The following is a 21198-nucleotide window of genomic DNA, read 5'->3' as shown; positions in this document are numbered from 1 at the left end:
CACACACACACACACACATCTCATACACACACACACACACCTCAGGCTCACACACATACAATCAAACCAAAAACTATTCAGACACCAGATATAATGTTTGATATTTTGTTACTAGTGGGTGCAGGACACTATAGTTAATTTATGTAAGTGAGGATAGCAAAATAAAGTAAACTGTGACATGTTATACCCAGAAATTCTTCATACAGTGGACTACCAGTTAAACTGATACAAATTTGGGGACCAAAAATTATTCAGACACTTTGACCAGATCATGTTTAGCTTAAGTGTTTTTCTTTAATTGCTAATGTGATCTTTTTACACCACAGACTGAACAAAATGAAGCACTGCTTGGTAATTGGTTGAGCTAAATTGGTTTTATCTAATTGTGTTCTTACATTTAACAACTGACAGCTATTCAACAGAATTCATTCCATACCTTTCTATCAAAGTTATCTGACATTATCAAGATGAGTTTGTTCTGACACAGTTTAACTCATCTTTAACCATTTTCTAAACTATAGTGAATAAACTGTGATAATGGGAGAAATGTTGAAGGTTTCTAAATAAATTTTGGTTTGACTGTAGCTCCTCTGATGCTCATCAATGTCTGATCACGTCATTTGATCATTGATAATTGACTGATGAAGACGCGTTTGTGTTGTGATTCTCATGCTGGTTTTTGTCTCTCCGTCCTTCAGTTTGCGAGAGGTGTGTGAAGTGAATCTGGCCTGTGAACACATGGCTGAAACCGCCGGGATCATAGCGGCTTATACGGCGTATTATGGACCAATCCCATACTAACACACACACACACACACATTCTTTACATTGACTTCTGATGTCTTCATACTGATATATTGATACACTCACACAAACTTTCCTGTATTTTTGTTCATTTTTTCCCCAAGACATTTAGTGTGTTTTTACGCCAGACAACTTAATGTAGATGATTTCAGGTTTTGTTGTCCTTTCACTGGAAGAATCATTTTTCATGTTCATATGCCAGTGATTGAGACGCTCTATTGCAATTAGACTCAGATTCCTCAGTGTTAGTGATATGTGTTTAACTCCTCTATATTATGCCTGTGTATAGATATGAAACATATAATTAGACACGTTAAATAGATTGTTGAAGTAGTAAATTATTCTTTTTGTTTGTTTTATGAATCAAAGGTGCTATTTCACACTGACTGAAGGCAGAATTAGTTTTCCTGTCATGTTCTGTAAATAAAACACAGCACTGACATGTTACCTGAAGCTGTTGACATTTTTGTCAGTTTTATTTTATTGTGCACATAATACTTGTATAGAGAGTATGCTATAATAAAGATACAATATATAAGAGCGAGAGTGTCTGATCAATTATTTTGTGTGTTATGATTAAGTTTAAAGGTGTTCACAAAACACGTGTTCACAAAACTCACACGTGTTCACAAAACTAAATCACTTACCACTAAGAGTTCTCCTAAATAGCAGTACAAGTTTTTAGCTAAGAGTTTTCTCTTCAAACCTATTCACAAAGCTGCTGAGACAAACTTGTACTGAAGAATAGACAGAAGTCTTAAGCTCTGAGTAAGGGGGCGGGGCTAACCTCGTTGCTATGGATGATGTCATCAAGCTTATTAACTATGCACACAGTGATTGGCTGATAGTCTCTGTCAGAGATTTATTCATGGGAATATTGTACAACAAGAACAGCTGTTACTTCTTGCCCAGCTTGTTAATGAAAACAAAGATATAATCAAAGGAAAACCTGGAGTTGGGATAACCTCCAAAACCAGAAGAACAAAAAAAAGATGCGTAGGAAACGTGTGCAAATAAATGCAGAGTGTTTATAAAATGTTTATGTTCCGAGGCAGATATCCCTGCTGGAAAAAAACTATAGAAACCATCACAGAATTTGTAATGGTTTTACTGGTTTTAATGGAAACTGTAACGGTGCCTGTGGGTCTCTACTGGTAATCAGTCACCTTCTATTGGGGGCTTGTTAAAACCAATAAATCCTCATGGAATATGTCCCAAAACACAGGACAGAAAACCATTATTTAATGGGTTTAATGGTTAATAGTGGATGGTGTGTAATGGTATCTGTAGTGGAAACCATTAGAATTTCTGTGATGGTTTGTAATGTTTTTTTTTCTTCAGCAGGGAGGATAGTTTGTGACTTAGGACTCCTCTTCACTGTTCCTAATGTTTCACAGATTTAGGAGCTAGATTTAGCGCTAAAACACTTGGTGAAATACTCTTAGAGCAAAACATTTAGGAGTCCTAAATTTAGAACTGACACACTCATTATTTCTAAGATTTTCTCCTAAATCGGCGAGTTATGAGCTGCTTATAACCTGAAGATGTTTTGAGAATAAGGGCCCAGAATGTTTGTTCAAACACACAGCGGTTAAGGCTAGAAGGCATATAGCTAAAACTACAGCATGCGCACATCAATACAGCGTCATTTTTGTCACACTGTACAACAATAATTACTATTTTTGCATTATTTTAAGGTCTGGCGTAGATGTAGACGTTAATAAAACACAATCTATTAAGCAGAAAGTTACATTTCATTGTTAGTTTCCGGTCGGAGCTCTATCACTTGTAGCCACAACATGATCAAATGAATCGCTCGTTTCTTATTCACGCGATATTTGACGCTCGCTCTGATATCGATCCGCGTGACGCGCACAAAGTGCTCTGGTCTGAATCAGGAGAGAAATCTGCACAGATCAAGCAGCATTTAAACAGCTCTAAACAAATATGTGGCTGGATTTTGATGTGAGAGACAACAGCAGATGCACTTTTTAACTGGAGGAAGCGTTATTATGGATTATGGACTTGTATTTCTTGATGGGTTTGTTTCAGCTTTTGTCTTCTCCAGATGTGAACTGATGGACTGGAGTGCTGTGGATTACTTGTGGATTATTGTGATGTTTTTATCAGCTGTTTGGACTCTCATTCTGACGGCACCCATTCACTGCAGAGCATCCATTGCTGAGACACTGATGCAGTGCTGCATTTCTACAAACCTGATGAAGAAACAAACTCATCCTGATCTTAAACAGCCTGAGGATCAGCACATTCTTGTTGTTGCAGGAAGCGCTGAAGCTGCAGATCATCTTCCCTCGATGAAGAGCAGATCTTCAGACTCTGAGGAAGACTCCCGCAGCAAATCCTCTTCTTCGTTTCACCTTGGGTTTGTTTCTAACACTGAACTTGGCCCTTGATGTGTGTGAAGCTTTAGACCACTCATACAAAACAACCAATGCACTGTTTGCTCATTTGTATCAACGAGTGTGTTTTCACTGAGTGTGTTTTGTTGTAAATTAACCATACCTCTGACTGAATGTCATCAAATTAAATAGACAGTATAATGCTCATGTTTGTCTCAGATTGTGTCCTTTAATATTGTGTAGCAGTAATTCATATGTGATTATCTGACAAAGCATCACAAGCAGCCGATCTGTACATAATGCGGTTCGTTTGTATTTTTTCTCTAAAATATTAAAATTGTGCCATTTGCTCAAACTCATGTCCAAAGCAGATATGAAGAATATGTGATGGAGAATCAGATCTAAGAGCCGTTCACACCAAGAACGATAACTTGAATGTTCTGTGTATTATTTATGATCTGCAGTTTTGTCCTCTGTCGCTTTAAATGTTCGTGATTATGGATATCGGCTGTCGTCGGTGTTTTTATTGCTTCTCCGCTGGAAACAAAATGGTTTTGAAAGTGATTCCAGTATTGTTCCTCTGTGTTGTTATCGTTATAGCCGTGGTGTGGATTAGAATGATTGTTAAAATCTTATTGTTGTTGTCCTTGGTGTGATTGGAACGCTATTCTATTACATTAAAAACTAACAATACTGGGAATTATTCTTGTGTAGCCAAGTCTTATTACACGGCTGTAAAAAAAAAAAAGTAAAAGTAAAAAAAAAGTAAAATCAGTGGATAAAATAATAAATTCATATGTGAATATATGCACTATTATACAGTAATCATAAGAAACTGGATATTAGTCTAAACATGCCAGAACCATGAGTTACATTTGAGATCATAAAAACATGCCAAGAAATAACGCAACATTCAGTAACAATGAATCCTGTTATGTACTGGAGTTACTGGGGTTGTTTCCAGTGTTGGTCACTAGAGCGGGCTGTTACCTGTAAAGAAGTTGATGTGTTGTAATCTTCAGTAAACAAGTGAGAGGGCACGGGAGTGGAAGTGTAAAAGCGTGTTGGTGTGTTTAATTCAATTAAGGCAGAGATGTAACACTGGCGACGAGGATATTAAATTATGAAAACAAGTTTAGCACTTTGAACAGGAACAATGACGGAGAAAAGTGGGATACAGAATTTTGAATGTTTTTCAGACCCAGCCACGTTAGGACCGAGATGGACACGATGGCTAAAGTCCTTCGAACTGTATGCAGATGGGAAAGGACTCATAATCTCAGATGACTCGAGAGACGCGAGAGCTTTGTTGCTGCATCTTGCAGGACCAGATGTACAAGATATATTTTCAACCCTGGAAAATACAGGGGAGGTTACTGAATATGACGCTGCAGTGACTGCTTTGAACTCATATTTCGTGCCCCAAGTGCCGGCAAGCTTTTCACAAGTTGAACCAGAAAACAGGTGAGACGATACAACAGTTTGCTACTCGCCTGAGACAAGCAGCAAAAGACTGGGTTTCAAGCAGACACAGACAACCAGATAAGAGATGCTATCCTTAGTAAATGCACATCAGATTATGTTTGTCGGAAATTATTAGAGGAAGGTCCGAGTCTAACACTTGCTCGCTCAGTAGAACTAGCATCACAGTGTGAGAGAATTGAAGAGCAGATGTCAGTCATGTCGTTGAGACCTGACACTGGCGCAGTCAATCGAGTGGCGCAAAAGAGAGAAAGGAAATAAAGTATACACCAGAAACAAGCATGTAGAGAGAAAAGATGAAAAAGTGGACAGGAAATGCTACAGGTGTGGACAAAGACCATGTAAGCAGAGACCAAACATGTCCCGCACGAGGTCAAGTATGTCACAAATGTAATGGAAAAGACCATTTTTCAAAAATGTGCCACACGAAAAACCCCAAGAAGAATCGTGTAAACAGTGTGGAGGAAGCTGATTATGCATTTGTTGTCCAGGAAAAAACTGTCAGAAAAGTTGACTTTCATTGTGGGTGGTGTGAAACTAAGACTGTTGATGGACTCGGGTGCTACAAATAATGTGATTGATGAGGACGCCTGGGAAGATCTCCAACAGAACAAAGTTAAATCCAAGTCATACATTCCTGAAACAGAGAGAAAGCTCTGCTCATACTCTTCAAACCAACCTCTAATAGTCAAGGGTGCGTTCCAATGCGAGGTAAGCATATCCAACAGAACAGAGCAGGCTGAATTCATCGTGATACGAGGAAAAGGAGAACCCCTCTTAGGAAGAGAAACAGCCATCAAGCTCGGAGTTTTAAAAACAGACGCTGACATTTCTGCCGTGATTGAATTAAAGCAAGTCCTGCAACAAAAGTATCCAGAAGTGTTCAATGGGGTTGGCAAGCTAAACACCAACCAAGTTACCCTACACACAGACCCAAGTGTGAGAGCAGTAGCACAGCTGCTCAGACGCATCCCGTTAATCTCAGGAGAGCAGTAGAGCGGAAAATAAAGGAGCTAATGGAAATGGACATAATTGAACCGGTCAGTGCTCCCACACCATGGGTGAATCCTGTAGTCATAGTGCCTAAGTCCAACTCAGACATAAGATTGTGTCTGGATATGAGGCAGGCTAACCGTGCCATAGTGAGGGAGCGTTACTCTATCCCTACCGTGGATGAGATTCTCCAAGGCATCAGCGGCTCAATTATATTCAGCAAGTTGGATTTAAAATGGGGTTACCATCAGCTGGAGCTCAGGCCTGAATCAAGAGATATCACAACGTTCACGGTGCATAATGGTGTGTATCGCTATAAAAGACTGATTTTTGGGGTATCCTCTGCCAGCGAACAGTATCAGCACGAGGTTGCCAATGCCTTAGCAGGAATCGAAGGTGTAGAAAATATCTCAGATTATATCATTGTTCATGCCAGCGACCAAGAAATGCACGACCAACGTCTACATGCAGCTATTAAAGACTGAGCGAACGGGGATTGACATTGAACCCTGAAAGTGCCAGTTCAACATGAGCAAGCTGATATTCTCGGGAATCCTTTTGTCTGAGAAAGGAATTGGTCCGACAGAAGAAAGGGTACGAGCTGTAAGGCAGGCAAGAGAACCAAAGACGGCTTCAGAGGTTAGGAGCGTCCTGGGTCTGCTGGGCTCCAGCAGCAGATTCATCCCACAGTATGCAACGCTGTCAGAACCACTACGACACACTTTGAAAAAGATGCACCAACTAAAGTGATTGCAGATGCAAACCCGGTGGGGCTGGGGGCTGTCTTGGTTCAGATCCAAAAAGGTGAGGCAGTGCCAATATGTTATGTGAGTTGCGGTCTAACAGACTGTGAGTGCAGATATTCACAGACAGAAAAAGAGGCCCTGGCTCTCGTGTGGGCATGTGAAAGACTGCACGCTTACATTTATGGCAGAGAATTTGAGCTGGTCACAGACCACAAACCATTAGAAGCCATATATAGCCCCCGCTCCAAACCCTGTGCCCGGATAGAAAGATGGGTACTCCGACTACAGCCATATAACTTCAAGGTCACGCACTTACCTGGCAGACAGAACATTGCAGACTCGCTGTCAAGACTGTTGGGAGAAGCATCAACAATTGAGAGGCATGTACACAATTCAGAAGAATATGTTAGGTTTATTGCAGTGAGTGCAACACTTGTGCTTTGACCACCAGAGAGAAAGAAGTACGCTCTGCAATTAACAGTGGGCCCTTTGAGAACTGTAAAGCATACACTCCAATAGCCAACGAGCTGTGCTGCATTGGCCAATTGGTCCTCCGTGGAACACGCACAGTGATACCAAAAGCATTACAACCCAGAGCGTTGGCTCTAGCACACGAAGGACACTTAGGAATTGTGGGCACTAAACAGCATCTCCGGTCCAAAGTGTGGTGGCCGGGTATGGATAGAGCCACAGAAAAGTACTGCAAGTCATGTCACGGGTGCCAGGTAGTATCCAGGCCAGGTACACCTGAGCCGTTACGACCTACACCACTACCAGATGGACCCTGGCAGGATGTGGCCATAGACCTGTTAGGCCCACTCCCAACTGGTCACTCCATACTTGTTGTGGTGGATTATTATAGTCGCTACTACGAATATGATGTTCTGTTGTCGACAACATCAGACAAAATCATAGACAGCTTGGAGTCTATATTTAGTAGACACGGCCTGCCTATCACATGTCGGTCAGATCAAGGACCGCAGTTTAAATCTGAACAATTCAATGTGTTCTGCAAGAGTAACGGCATCAGACATGTCAAAACCATTCCCAAATGGGCTCAGGCTAATGGGGAGGTGGAACGCCAGAACTCATCGCTAATGAAAAGAATCTGGATTGCACAGGCTGAGGGACTTGATTGGAAAAAAGAGCTGAGGAAATACGTCACTGTGTATCGAGGTATTGAATACCCCATGACTGGAAAAAGCCCAGCTGAACTGCTCTTTAATAGGAAGATTCGGGGGAAGCTACCCAACCTTTCATAAGCATGTAAAGATCAACAAGTATGTGACAGGGATGCAGAACAAAAAGCAAAAGCAAAAAGATATGCAGATGAGCGTCGGGGGGCACAATACTCAAATGTGAATGTAGGAGACACAGTGCTTGTGCAACAAGAAAAGGTAGATAAATTCACGACTCCATTCAACCCAGTCCTGCACCAGGTCGTTAGCAAAACTGGAAACCAAGTGACTGTAGAATCACCCACTGGGGCAAGATACATGCGGAACACTACTCACGTCAAACGATTCAACACCCGTGAAACAGGTGATGCAGAAACCGAACATGAACAGATAGATCTGAACAAAAATAGCTATTGTCCTGACTCCGAACCTCATGATCTGAACCCCAAAATGGATTCATCAGACGGACCAAAAAAGGACAGACCCCAACGGACTAGACAAGTGCCTGAGAAATTGTCAGATTATATCATGAACTGAAAGGAATAAATGCTATAGATGTAGGCCGTCCAATATAACCAGAAAAGGGGGAAAATATTAACACTTAAACATCAGTATCATCACTAACATCAGCACCAGAAATGATTTGACCTGTGTCTGTTTGTCTGTGGTCAGTCAAACACTCTGGACAACATCGCCTACGTGATGCCGGGTCTGTGAAGGACTCGTGTCCCGATGGTGCTGCCAGCTGCTCCTCAGCGTCTGATCAAACATCCACTAAAGACTTTACGACTCGCGCAGTTTTGCACTGCAACTCACACACACTTCAACTTTTAACCTGCTTCTCAACCCTGCGCTCCAGTTTTATCTGATCTAATGTTGATTTTGTATTTCTGTTGTTTTTCCTCAATAAAAACCTCCATTTTAGTATGTTCTTTTAACTCTGGAGGTTTGAGAATATAAAGTGGGCTTTCAGAAATGAGTGATTCACAGTGTGAAGCGTTCTCAGCGTTACAGACATCAGCGTGAGTTTCTTCTCTAGTCCTGATGCAGAGAATCTCACCGGGCGAGTTGATTAAAAGTTAACCCTAACTCTTCCTGAATAAAAACACATCCGGTTTAATGTCACAGATGCTTTTTTTAAAGAGACTTGACGCATCTGTGAGCTTGAGGTTAGACACTAGATGTGTTTCTGCTCTCAAAAACTAGATAAAACTCAACTCATGGAGTCTCTGGATGTGAAAGTAAGAAGTTGAGCTTTGTAGAAACAGCAAGCCCTCCTGTCCTGCTGAAAAGCCTGCTCTGCTCTCAGGTTTAGAGGGGTTTTGAGCACTTCTCAGCTGCCCAGGGCCACAAACCTTAACAACTGAACACCATCGAACCAGTCTAGGCTGGGTGCAGATTCGTGTGAGCGGCTGATGCAGGTTTGGTGGGTCTGGGTGCGGCTGCATCGCTGTGATTCACACACAAGACGAGAGGTGTGACACGTCTCTGACACGAGAGGACACACACACAGAGACGCTTGCCACTCAGATCAGCAGAGAGAGACGGACACACATGGATTCCTCTGATCAGGGTAAGACTGTCAGATCACCACACTCTTCCTCACATCTTCATGTTCTCCTGCAGCACAGCAAGGGCTTGTAATTGACTCTTCATTTCACATTTCATTAAATTAGTAATTTTATTAAACCTGGCATGTTCGTGACAGTGAGCAGAAACACACACACACTAGAGTTTAATTATTTACTCTGTTGAAGTTATATTTTCTGTTACTGATGTGTGTGTGTGTGAGAGAGAGTGGTCTGCTGAATGCTGCGTAACTGGACTGACAGGTGTCTCGCATACTACAGGAATGCTTGAAGACAAAGAGATATTAATCACATGAAACTCAAACAAGAGTCTGAAACTAAAAGTGGATGAGGTGCTGAAACCCCAGAAATGTATTAAGTTATCGTAGTTCCAGATGTTTCTCAGTGTCTGGAGGCTCTTGAAGTTTGTTAAAAGTGTCGGTCTGCTGTCTGTGACGTCACTACTGAAGCTTTGACTCTCTGTGATGTCATAGTCGATCAGTGTCGGCAGGACGTCACTTTGTTTGCGGCTGCTGAGTTATTACACGTCTGCGGCTCAAAGCAGTGGCGACGGATGAATGAGTTCATAGAGTCTGGTTTTGTGTTTATTAGCAGTGTTGGGAAGTAACTAGTTGCATGTAATGGAGTTACGTGATTTAATTACAAAATAAATGTAACTAATCTGTAAATCACAGTTACTTGTGAAAATGTGATCCTGGAGCACAAAACCAGTCATAAGGGTCAATATTTGGGCAAGATACAACTATTTGAAAATCTGCAAAAAAATCAAAATATTGAGAAAATCATCTTTAAAGTTGTCCAAATGAAGTTCTTAGCAATGCATATTACTAATCAAAAATTAAGTTTTGATATATTTACAGTAGGACATTTACAAAATGTCTTCATGGAACATGATCTTTACTTATTATCCTAATGATTTTTGGCATAAAAGAAAAATTTACACTTTAAATAGGCTAACTTGTAATCTGTAACCTGTTACATTTCCAAAGTAACCTTCCCAGCTCTGCTTATTAGTGTCTGGTTCTGTGTTTCAGTCGACTCTGGCCGTTCCCGCTCCGAACTGTGTTTGGTTCTGGTGGGCAGCATCGGCTGTGGGAAGACCATGACAGCGGACACCCTGCTGGGTCAGAGCTCGGCCCCGGGCCCCTCAGCCTCGTCCCGCGTGACTCAGATCCGGAGCGGACTGTCGGCGGGCCGGCGGCTGAGCATCGTGGAGACCCCTCGCTGGTACTGGTGCGGTCAGGAGCTGGAGGCCCACATCCAGGAGGAGACCCGGCGGTTCCTGGGCTCCAGCGCTCCCGGGCCCTTCGTCCTCCTCATCCTCATTCCCATCGGGGAGTTCACGGAGGTGGAGCGGCGCATCCCGGATCAGCTGGAGCGCATGTTTGGGCCGTCGGTGCTGGCTCACACGCTGGTGCTGCTCACCTGTGGAGAATACCTGATGGGCCGCGGTCTGGAGGAGTACCTCGGGAAGGAGGCGGGGCTGCAGGAGGTGGTGAGGAGGTGTCACGGCCGCTGCCACGTGATCAGTAACCGCAGACCTGACGACAGACAGCAGGTCCTCGCTCTGCTGGAGAAGGTGAGGAGACAGCGCTCCGAATGGAAGATGATTGTTTGTCGTTCACAGCTACTCGTTTAGCTATTCCAGTCCTGCTCCTAGAGGAACTCTTTCCAGCAGAGTTTAAAAGAGCTGAAGCAGCTAACCAAGGTCTTGTTTGAGCCGAACTCTGCAGGAACGTGGCCCTCGAGGAGCGAACTGGACACGCCTGAGCTGTGCATCTCAAAAGCATCATAAGCCTACGGAGATCTTAGAAACCACTGACACCAACAGGCTTCACAATCTACTGGTGCTTTTGAGAAATGCAGCTCTGGTCTTTCATCCTTTCACCAGAGCTCAGACCAGGTAATATAATCAGATCCTAATAAGTCCAGGACCACGAACATTTGCTCTCGGACTCTTGACTCAGTGGTGTTTTTTCACGAGACTCCATGAGCGATGGAGGGATTACTGTATTGAATGCATTTATATAAAAAAAGAATGGACTTTTGATCTTACAATTCAGACTGCTTTGGATGGAATGAGTTTGCTTGACAAAGTCCAGTTTTACACTACCAAAAAATGAGTTTCTTAGTATTTTTGTCTTGTTTTCTTGTGTAAATATCTAAAAAATTCTTGAATCAAGATTAATTTACTTCACAAGTAAATTACTTACTATATTATGTCATTTTATGAAAAAAATATACAAATTATGATAAGCAAAATTATCTGACAATGGGGCAAGAAAAATAATCTTGTTTTGGCTTTCAATTACGTCTACTTGTCTTACCTCATTATTAGCAGATGTTTTTGCTTGTTTTAAGCAAAAACGTACAAAATTTTGAACATTTAAAAAAAAAAAAAACGTAATATCTGAAGTCATTTTACTTGTCAAGTTAAATGCATCTCGATTCAAGAATGTTTAGATATTTATACTAGAAAATAAGACAAACATACTAAGCAAGAAAATGTTTTTTTGCAGTCTTATAGGAATTTGTCAGGATTTTGGTTAATGTTTAACTAGTTCCCTGTGTCTCAGGTGGAGCAGATGCTCCAGAGGAACGGAGGATTTCACCTGGAAGCACACGAGAGAGATGTCACAGAGCAGGAGAAAACAGAGATGAAGCTCAGTGCAACCAGACACACGGTGTGGAACGGAGGAAAACAAACACAAATCAATACGTTTGGAGAAACAGGAAGTGATGTAATGACTGAGAGACGCCTGATCAACGGGCTTCAGTCGCAGCAGCGCGAGTGTGAGGAAACACACTTCCAACACACACCGCTGGAGAGAAGCCCGAGCTTCACACTCAACAAAGGTGCTGAAACCAACCGGATGACTGAACGAACACATGAAAGTCCTTCAGCTGATCCAGAAGTGTCCAATCCTGTTCCTGGAGGCCAGAGTTCACTGCAGCTCCAGTTAAACACACCTGAACCAGCTGATCAGGATCTGATCTGCCCTCGAGGAGCAGGATTGGACACGCCTGATCTAATCAAACTAATCATGCAAATATTAAAGCTGAGAGACGTGTTGCTGCTAATTGGGGTTATGCACAAAAAAACTGTGTTCTGTGAAACAGGTCACATCACTTCAGACCATTGTGCATGCTTCCTTCGTTAAATATAGAGCTGTTTTACTCAAAAAAGATACCAAAGACTATAAACCTTAAAAATCCACAGATTAAAGCAATAAGCCCCGTGAAGCCGTGGTTTACAGTGAATTTATAACAGCTAAGGGGCGTTGTTAGTTACGTTAGCTGTAATAAATTCACTGTAAACCACGGCTTCACGGGGTTTATTGCTTTTATAAAACATTATTCCATATACGTAGTAAGGTTTCACAAAATAAAACAGAGCAAATAAAGTGTAATGATATTAATAAAAACAGTATTCTTCCACCAAACAATGTAGCTCCTCAGAAACAGTTGTGGTTGCAACAAAGTGGTTGCCGAGCAACAGACAAACGTAAACAAAGGTGTATGTTACTTTGTAGAGTCATTTACAACAGCTTCGAACGCGGCTCAGCCAATCAGAATCAAGCACCGGAACTCTCCGTTTTATTAATTTGCCTTTAGTTCTGCTGTTAATAGCGTATGCAACGAGACCTGTTTTGCGGTTTGGTCAGGTGACGTTTGACATGAATCCCATTGGAAGACGAGAGAATGGTATGTTTGAACTGATTCTGTTATATTTGTGTGTAACTCTAGAGGGAGCTATTCTCAGTCAGATGATGGAGGTGCCAGAGGTCCAGAACAGCCAGAGCTTCAGCAACACCAGTAGGTTTATATGATTTGTCCTATCTGCCATCTCTGTGATCTTCTGGCTCGGCGTGCATCTGTGGGATTATATTAGATTATATGGTGCAGCGGGTGGAAGTTGTTCATCTGATAATTTTAGGGTTAGGGTTAGGAAGCACTAAGACTAACCATAACCTCAACAAGTCAGATTGATGGCAGGAGCTCAAACACTGCGCACTAATCTGTTCCTGGAGGGCCTCAGTCCTGCAGAGTTTAGCTCCGACACTAACTAAACACACCTGAGCCAGCTAAGCAAGGTCTTCAGGATTACCTCCAGGCGAGTGTGTTGGAGCTAGAATCCACAGGACACTAATCAGTTTGTGAAGACTGTGAGCGTGTGCTGGCACTGATGCACTTGCTTATGTTTCTTCTTCTAGTCCATCACAGTTTCAACGAGGCTTGGGATGGCAGTGAAACTCTCTCTGGTGTATCATCCTATTCCTGCTCTGATCGTCTGGACGACTCTTCTCTGCCTGAGCTGAGGCTGGTTCTGCTGGGTCGGCGTGGTTCTGGGAAGAGTGCGGCTGGGAACATTATTCTGGGTCGTGAGGAGTTTGAGCTGCACACAGGTGATCTGACGGAGGACTCTCAGCGGTGTGTGAAGGCCCGAGCGCTCGCGGAGGACACGCGGGTCAGTGTCTCACAGCTCTCCACTGAACACGTCATTAGCTGTGTTTCCATCCAAAGATGCACATTTAACTTATCTGCAAAATTGGAATATCACATAAAACATTTGCGAACAAAGCACCATCCAACGTGTCAAAGAGAGCAGAATTGTCACTTCCCGATGAACTGGCACTAAATATCACTGAGGAAAGTGAGAGAAGCCACTGAATATATTCATTTTCATTTCTAATAACCTAAATTACGACGAACAATAAATGCGGTCATTGCTTTCACAGTTGGAGTTTGAATAGTCTTGGCTCATCTGAACATTCCGTCAGTGTAAGTCTATGGGATTGTTATGATTTTTAATCTATCAACAGTTGTGTAAGACAGTTCTGGGAGGCTGTTATTAGGGATATGCCGGTATCAAATTTTCATGTTGCGATTAATTGCTAATGCTTCTATCACGGTATTGAAATTTAGTTGCAAAAAAGTGTTGTCATAATACAGGTTTAATAACATTTTTCTTATAACAAAAATAACTGAACATTTAAATACAATAAAGCAATACACAAAAAATGTATAAAGTTAAAAATTGTACACAGATTAAAGTGCAAAAGAATTATAAAGACCTATAGGTATCACTTTACAATAAGATCTCATTAGTTAATCTTAGTTAATGCATTAATATTCACAATGAGCAACAGCTACATTTGTTACAGAAGTTATTAATCTTTGTTAAAAATAAAGCTCATATGTTAGCTCATTAAATAACACGGTTGCTACTTTTATTTTTAACAATGTGTTATTAAATATTGGAATTTCCTAAGATTAATGAACGTTTAGAAGAATTTTTCATTGGCAGTTTATGTTGACTAATGAATTAACTAATGTTAACTAATGAAGCCCTAATGGTTTTTGTGTGTGTGTGAATTAAGGGTTTGTTTTTTAAATTTGGCATTTCCATTGTTTCTGATGCGATACTTCAAAATGTGCATAAAAACAGAGTGATGGAAACATAGCTACTGAACAGGGGCGTAGCAGTGTATAGGCAACTTTAATTTTTCTCTAATTTCTAGCTTTTAATCGGCGTAGAAATCGTATAACTGCTGGACAATAACCAATAACACTTTTTTATCACATAATAAGGCAGAATCCTGTCTCTTTGAATTTAAATCTATATTTATTCACACCGGCTCTTGAAAACCTCTATGCGAACACACTTGCCCGAAAAAGTGCGGGGGACGAATTTACGTGATATTAAAAGTGAGGGGGACACGTCCCCCGCGTAATCTACGCCCCTGCTACTGAATGATGTGTTATATGTGATGAGAACAGCTTTATTTCTACCAAACCTAAAGGGGACATCGGATGCAAAGTTCGGTATGGGTTATGAAGTAATGCCTGATAAAGCAGTGTTTGTGAGCGCAGTGCTGCTTTGTGTACAGCGTTGCCGGGGAAACAGATATTTTTACCCTCCAGAAGCAGCACCTAGTGGCAAAGAATGAATTTGCATTTTCATTCAGACCAACGGGAAAAGACCAACAAGTGGGCGGCAATATGCTAATGTCTCATGTTGACGTCAAGATGAAAAGCTTGGGATTCGTTTTAAAAACGACTGGTTTCAATGATTCAGAGTCCACTCTTTCTTTTGAGAGACAATAACTTTATACACGGTGCACTTTCAGATTTAAAACTTTGCAGGATGTTTTCATTCACTTAGAGCTGTTACACACTGCATGAAAGGTCATTTTCAAAAATCCATAATAGGGGCACTTTAACAGTCTCACACCGAGGGTTAATAAAGGTGTTTTGACTAAATAACGAAGTCATTTATAAATGTATTTTAAATGGTTTTTGAGCAGTTTTAACGGCATGAATAGTTATATATTCATGCATGGCGGGGTCAGCAGAGCTCATTAGCATTTAAAGGGACATGCACCGAAACGGCTCGCTGTGAACAGAGCTGTTTTTGACAGGGTAAAAAGGGTGTTGTTTTACACTACCATTGAGAAATTTTAACCAAAGTATGTTACAGACTTTCATTAAGACCCTGGAGTATCATACCACCTTGTGGAAAATGGGCATCCGATGACCCCTTTAAGTTCTGAAACTGAGTGACTGTATTTGAAGGACACACGTGATCGAGCCTCGTTTCTGTCTCCATCAGGTGTCAGTGGTGGATACTCCGGACTGGTTTCAGTCGGAGAGGTCTCCTGAGGAGGTGAAAGCTCAGATCTCCTCATGTGTGGCCCTGTTGGCCCCGGGCCCTCATGCGTTCCTGCTCTGCGTCCCCGTTGACCGTCCCGCTCGTTCCGAGCTGTCAGCCCTGAGCGCGCTGGAGGGTGCATTCGGACCGGACGCTGTCCGCCGGCACACGATCGTCCTCTTCACGCGCTCGGAGCTGCTGCCGGATGCAGCGGAGGTGGAGCAGGTGGAGGCGTACATCACCTCCCGGCGGCCGGAGATGCTGGAGCTGGTGCAGAGATGCGGCGATCGCTATCACGTCCTGCAGAGCGGCGGAGCGAAGGAGCTGCTGGAGAAGGTGCAGCAGACGGTGAGGGAGAGCGGAGGAGACTTCTACAGCGCCTCGCTCTTCCAGCAGAACCAGATCCCGAGAGACAGAGACCGCTCCCTGCATGCTCTGAAGGAGGAAGAGGAGGAAGCTCCAGCTCCAGCTCCGGCTCCGGCTCCGCTCCGCTCCGTGTGGCAGACGACGAGCCGCTGCGCCGGACGCGTGCCGAAGCTGCTGGCCGCTGGGGCTCTGACAGGAGCGGCGCTCGGTGTGTTCCTCGCAGGAGCTGTAGGAGGCGCTGTCGGAGCCGTGCTGGGCTCTGTGCTCACTGAGGTCGGGAGACGGAGACTCAACAAACAGAAAACAGAGTAAGAGACACTGTGAACTGGAAAATAATTCCCTCGGTTGTTGTTTCTTGTATCATGTCAGTCTGTGCAAACTCAATATTATATGTAACCCCCGGAGCACAAAACCAGTCATAAGATTTATACATCATCTGAAAGCTGAATAAATAAGCTTTCCATTGATGTATGGTTTGTTAGGATAGGACAATATTTGGTCGAGATACAACAAAATATCTTCATGGAACATGATCTTTACTTAATATCCTAATGATTTTTGGCATTTAAAAAATGTATAATTGTGACCCATACAATGTATTGTTGGCTATTGCTACAAATATACCCCAGCGACTTAAGACTGCTTTTGTGCTGCAGGGACACAAATGTGTTGTATATTACAGTATCTTCATCTTTTGGGTCTCGAGTTGAAATGTTTCCAGATCGCTCTGATTCTTCACCAACAGTTTCATGAACACAAGAACAAATCGTTTCAACTCTGAGGGCCTCATTTATAAAGTGTGCGTTGCTCAGATTTGATCTTAGTGTGTGTGTGTGTGTACCTGTTTTTCTATTCTAGTGGGGACTTAAACCTGACTACACACAGACTCATGGGGACTCGTGTCACGGTGGGGACCTAAATTGAGGTCCCCATGAGTAAACAAGCTAATAAGTCACACAGAATGAAGTTTTTTGAAAATCTAAAAATGCAGAAAGTTTGAGGGGTAGGTTTAGGTGTAGGGTTGGTGTAGGGCAATAGAATATACGGTCTGTACAGTAGAAAAACCATTACGCCTATGGAGAGTCCCCACAAGGATAGCTGACCAGACGTGTGTGTGTGTGTGAGAGAGAGTGTGTGTGTGTGTGTGTGTGTGTGTGTGCTTAAGTCCACGCCAACGCTCATATTAGTAAAAACTGTCTTTGACGTGGAAAAGTGCGTAGCATCACGTCAGGGTCTGAGCAGACACACACTTGTTCTTGTCGGGAGTACTGCAGGTTTTTGGAAATGTGAGCTGTTGTAAATTAAAGAATTTGGACGATGACTGGGGATCTTTTATATGTTAGTGACATTAATTACGAGTCGTTTACAAGCAGAGTACGGAGCCCCTAAAGGGACATGGTGGTGGGAAAAAAATTCGGGGTGGGAGGAATTTTTATTTTGCGTTCTCTCGCAGAAGATATTTGCGTTTTGCGAAGGAACGCAAATATCTTTGCAAGAGAACGCAAAAGTTTTGCGAGAGAACGCAAAAAATCTGACAAATATTTTTTCCTCCCACCCCAAATTTTTTTCACTCAATCTGATTTGTTTCCACCACCATGTCCCTTTAGGGGCTCCGTAAGCAGAGTGCTGAAACCATTCAGTTGCGCGCAAGTTGAAGATCATTTGCGATTCATAGATTTCATATCTGAAAGATGCGTACGTTCATTTTATGAATCACACGTACGCATATTTGAGAGATGATCGCAAGATCAAATTTAGGATGGTTTCTGCGCAACATTTTATAAATGAGGCCCCTTGTCTGTTCATTGCATTTTTCAGTTGTGTAACCATACGTTTGTGCACCAAAAAAACAAAAACTTTTATGTTCTTGAAAGGAATAAAGGGACACAGTTTATAATTTATCATTGTACATGTTCCAGACTGACTGGGCAATATTTATATTTTTATTAAACTGTTAATGTAAACAAGTGATATTAACACCATATAAAGATTTAAATATATAGTAAACAGAACTGTATCTTTCAAATAAATATGAATGTGTCCTGTCCCGGCTGAAGCACGAGACTTTTCTGTGTCTGTGAGAGCTTCCCCAAACATGTGCTGCAAACATTAGTGACAGCAGCTCTGAATGAGAGTCTGTTCCCACTGCAGCCTGCAAACACAGCACAAGCGGGTCAGAGCATGCATGGATGGGCCACTGTGCCCTGATCGAAGGAAGAGGTTCTTTTAAAATTACACCGTTATTCTTATCAGTGCCATAAAATGTATGTGGGGAAAAAATACTAATACAATCAGACAACAGCAAAGTCAGTCTTCATCCTGAAGTTCTCCACCATCACAGGAATCCTAAAAAAAAATAAAAACTTCCCTTATTTTATTAAAAAAAAAAAAACACTAGAACGCCAGAAAAACTAAACGGCTGTTGGATATACAAAATATTTTCAAGACTTACTGTGGTGACAAATCAGTAGATGTAGTTTGAAGCATTCCAGTAGTACGTTAGCTGGGGTCTGAAGTAATATACCGATATGACTGCATGGACTGAGTTAGGCTGGAGAACTGTTGTCTTCTGTAGAGCTGCTTCACAGCTGTTGCACAGGTTATAAACTGAACCGAATCAACATTAAACTGACTTTACAACACTGCAGAACTATGAAGGTAGAATGACGTCAAAAAGATTTGCATACGCAGGGTAAGAGTTGTGGAAGTGTACATAAGACTGTAAGCGTAAATTAAATTTGCATGCGCAAGAGAAGCTTTGTAAAGGTGTAAATCGCGTTTCAAGCGCAAGAAAAAATTATTTGCAGCATTTTACTGTTACTCGTAAGTGTAATTCATGTATTGTGAAACTGCAGCTTCATGCTAACGCAAAATAAATATGATCTGCATGCTTCTGACTTCCATTTTTCTGCACTTACACTTTTGGCACGTTTTTTTCGCCAAAGTTTTAACATACACACAGTAAAAAATACAAATCTTTGCGTATGCAAATCTTTTTGACGTCATTCTACCTTCATAAGAACCGCTCACAGCAGCTCCAAACCTCTACAGGACCAGGATTCTCAGACATCTGACGTGTGTGAAACTTTCAATAAAATGCATTTCAGTATCACATGTTGGTAGTTTTGTAGTGATTAAATGTTACATAAAACTATTGGTTGCACTTAATTTAACAGTATGTGTACTTACATGTACCTAAGAAAATAATGGGTAATATAAGGTAACTACACGCATTAGAGGAAGGTTTAGGGTTGAATACTAATTTTTTAATCAAATTCGAACATTTGCCTCCAAAACTAACGTTCAGCATCATTTCAGCAGAAGGTTTTTGCAATCGCACATTTAACACTTTAGTATAGGGGACCAATTTTCACTATTAACTAGTTGCTTATCAGCATGCCTATTTACATATTGGCTGTTTACTACTTATAAAGCACATATTCTGCATGAGCATATTCTACATCCCTAATCTAGCTAATACCTAAACTTAACAACTACCTTACTAACAGTTAATAAGCAGTAAATTAGCAGTTTGTGGCACAAGCCATAGTTAATAGCTAGTTAACAGTGAGAATTAGACATGTCTCACATGTATCCAAACTTCACACTAACACATGATTGTGAAGCGGTGTGTTAGTGTAACCTTATTCAAAAACTACATCTTTGGCATTTCTGTCACAATGTTACGAAGCACTGGTTGGGTAACCCTGTGTAGTGTGTGTGTGTGAGACCCCGAACCACGCGGCGTCTGGTGTGTCATTCCACCCTGAATTACAGCGTTATGCAAGTCTCCCTTCCTGCCATGCGGTTCACAGGAGTGTGTGTGTGTGTGTATGTGTGTGTGTGACGGAGGGCTGAAACAGGATGATTTTCACTTTTTCTTTCATAACTGCGCAGCTGCAAGCGCTCCGTGGCAGGAAGACGGTTGGCTGGCGATGAGACAGCAGCAACTGTAGGAGCTTCCTGGACACCTGATGCACCGAGAAGCAGTCAAACCCACAGCTGACCCCTGACCCCTGACCCCTGACCCCGCGCGCACGCGCACACACACACACATACACACACACACAGCTGCAGTGGGAAAAACAGCTCGGCCGAACAGCGTCACAGTCTTTCTATCCCGCTCGTATTCTCACGCTTCTGTCATGGATAAACTGTGTCCGGCTACAGGATGGCCCTTTTTTTAAACAAAACGATTTTCCTGTCCCGGCACTCTATGATGGAAAATCCTGGAAAATCCTGATCACACAAGAGCCAGAGGACATCCTATCTGCTCCGAGGGACACAATAAGTGCAGAAGACACGTCCCCCTGGAGAACGAGTCGAGAACAGACGCAGCATCGGTCGAGTTAACTAGCAAACACACATCGACATGAAATCAAGACACTGACAATAACATAGCATGTCTTTCACAACATGCCTAATAATAAAAAATGTAACATTTACATTTGACAACTGCGCTACTTCTCAGCATTCACTGACGCGTTCAGGTCGCACTCACTCACGATTGTATGTCTGATCTAAAACACAACTAAACTCATGTTTTGCCAAAAACAGCAACCGCGAGTCAATTTTCTGTCATCTTTGCAGGACTGTGATATGAAGAGTGTACAAAGTAACCGAAAGTGAAAAGCACATACCAGGCACAGGACCAGTATAAACAGATATCTATAGGTACAATGTGTGTCACATGCGTCATCGTTTTCAAAAGCCTGTTTTCACAGTCCACACTACAACGCAAAAACAGCATTTTCAAAAAGCTGTTTTCCTTGACAAAAACACCATCTCAGTGTGGACACAAGGCCAAAACAAAGAGAAAAAGATGCTTTTCAAACGAAAACGTACTAGCGTGGACAAGGCCTTATCCAATTAAAACTACAAAACTACATTTCCCATCATTCTCTGCGGATCACTGACACATGTGACCTTCATTGTGTTGCACTAGTGCTAAAAGCTTCCCGTGCTCATTAGGAAGTGAAAACGCAGAAAACTCTCAAACTATCATGTTTAACTTATTCAGACCAAATT

At 42.1% G+C, this 21198-nt stretch overlaps 2 protein-coding genes across 3 annotated transcripts in view; both read left to right on the top strand.

Annotated features, from left to right (window-relative positions):
- Positions 1–20237, top strand: part of LOC107666714 (suppressor protein SRP40-like) — a 22080-nt gene extending 1843 nt beyond the window's left edge. Inside the window, exons 4-5 of one of the 2 annotated variants that reach the window (XM_016458139.1) lie at positions 699–818; positions 20216–20237. In XM_016458139.1, coding sequence (XP_016313625.1) covers positions 699–801 — 103 coding nt within the window. In that variant the 3' untranslated portion in view covers positions 802–818; positions 20216–20237. Of the gene's footprint in view, positions 1–698; positions 1309–20215 lie in introns of those variants that run through there. The other variant, XM_016458138.1, reaches the window with a different exon arrangement.
- LOC107666713 (uncharacterized) lies at positions 6785–16583 on the top strand. Its single transcript, XM_016458137.1, has 7 exons — positions 6785–6795; positions 8510–9136; positions 10187–10731; positions 11729–12008; positions 12900–12968; positions 13367–13620; positions 15766–16583. Exons 2-7 carry the CDS (start codon positions 9118–9120, stop codon positions 16480–16482), a joined length of 1884 nt encoding a protein of 627 aa, XP_016313623.1. The 5' UTR covers positions 6785–6795; positions 8510–9117; the 3' UTR covers positions 16483–16583.
- Positions 20238–21198: the final 961 nt, after the last annotated feature.

This window comes from Sinocyclocheilus anshuiensis, unplaced genomic scaffold (assembly GCF_001515605.1).
Source record: "Sinocyclocheilus anshuiensis isolate Anshui unplaced genomic scaffold, SAMN03320099.WGS_v1.1 scaffold91, whole genome shotgun sequence".
Lineage (NCBI taxonomy): Eukaryota > Metazoa > Chordata > Actinopteri > Cypriniformes > Cyprinidae > Sinocyclocheilus > Sinocyclocheilus anshuiensis.
Note: the sequence above shows the minus strand (reverse complement) of the source record. Positions and strands in the feature narration are given on the sequence as shown.

What these genes read in the sequence shown, in the direction of transcription:
- LOC107666713 (XM_016458137.1), top strand. An exon ending in GAGCTTCACACTCAACAAAG is followed by an intron (nt 12,009 to 12,899) that starts GTGCTGAAACCA and finishes GTGTAACTCTAG; the next exon opens with AGGGAGCTATTCTCAGTCAG. An exon ending in CCAGAGCTTCAGCAACACCA is followed by an intron (nt 12,969 to 13,366) that starts GTAGGTTTATAT and finishes TTCTTCTTCTAG; the next exon opens with TCCATCACAGTTTCAACGAG.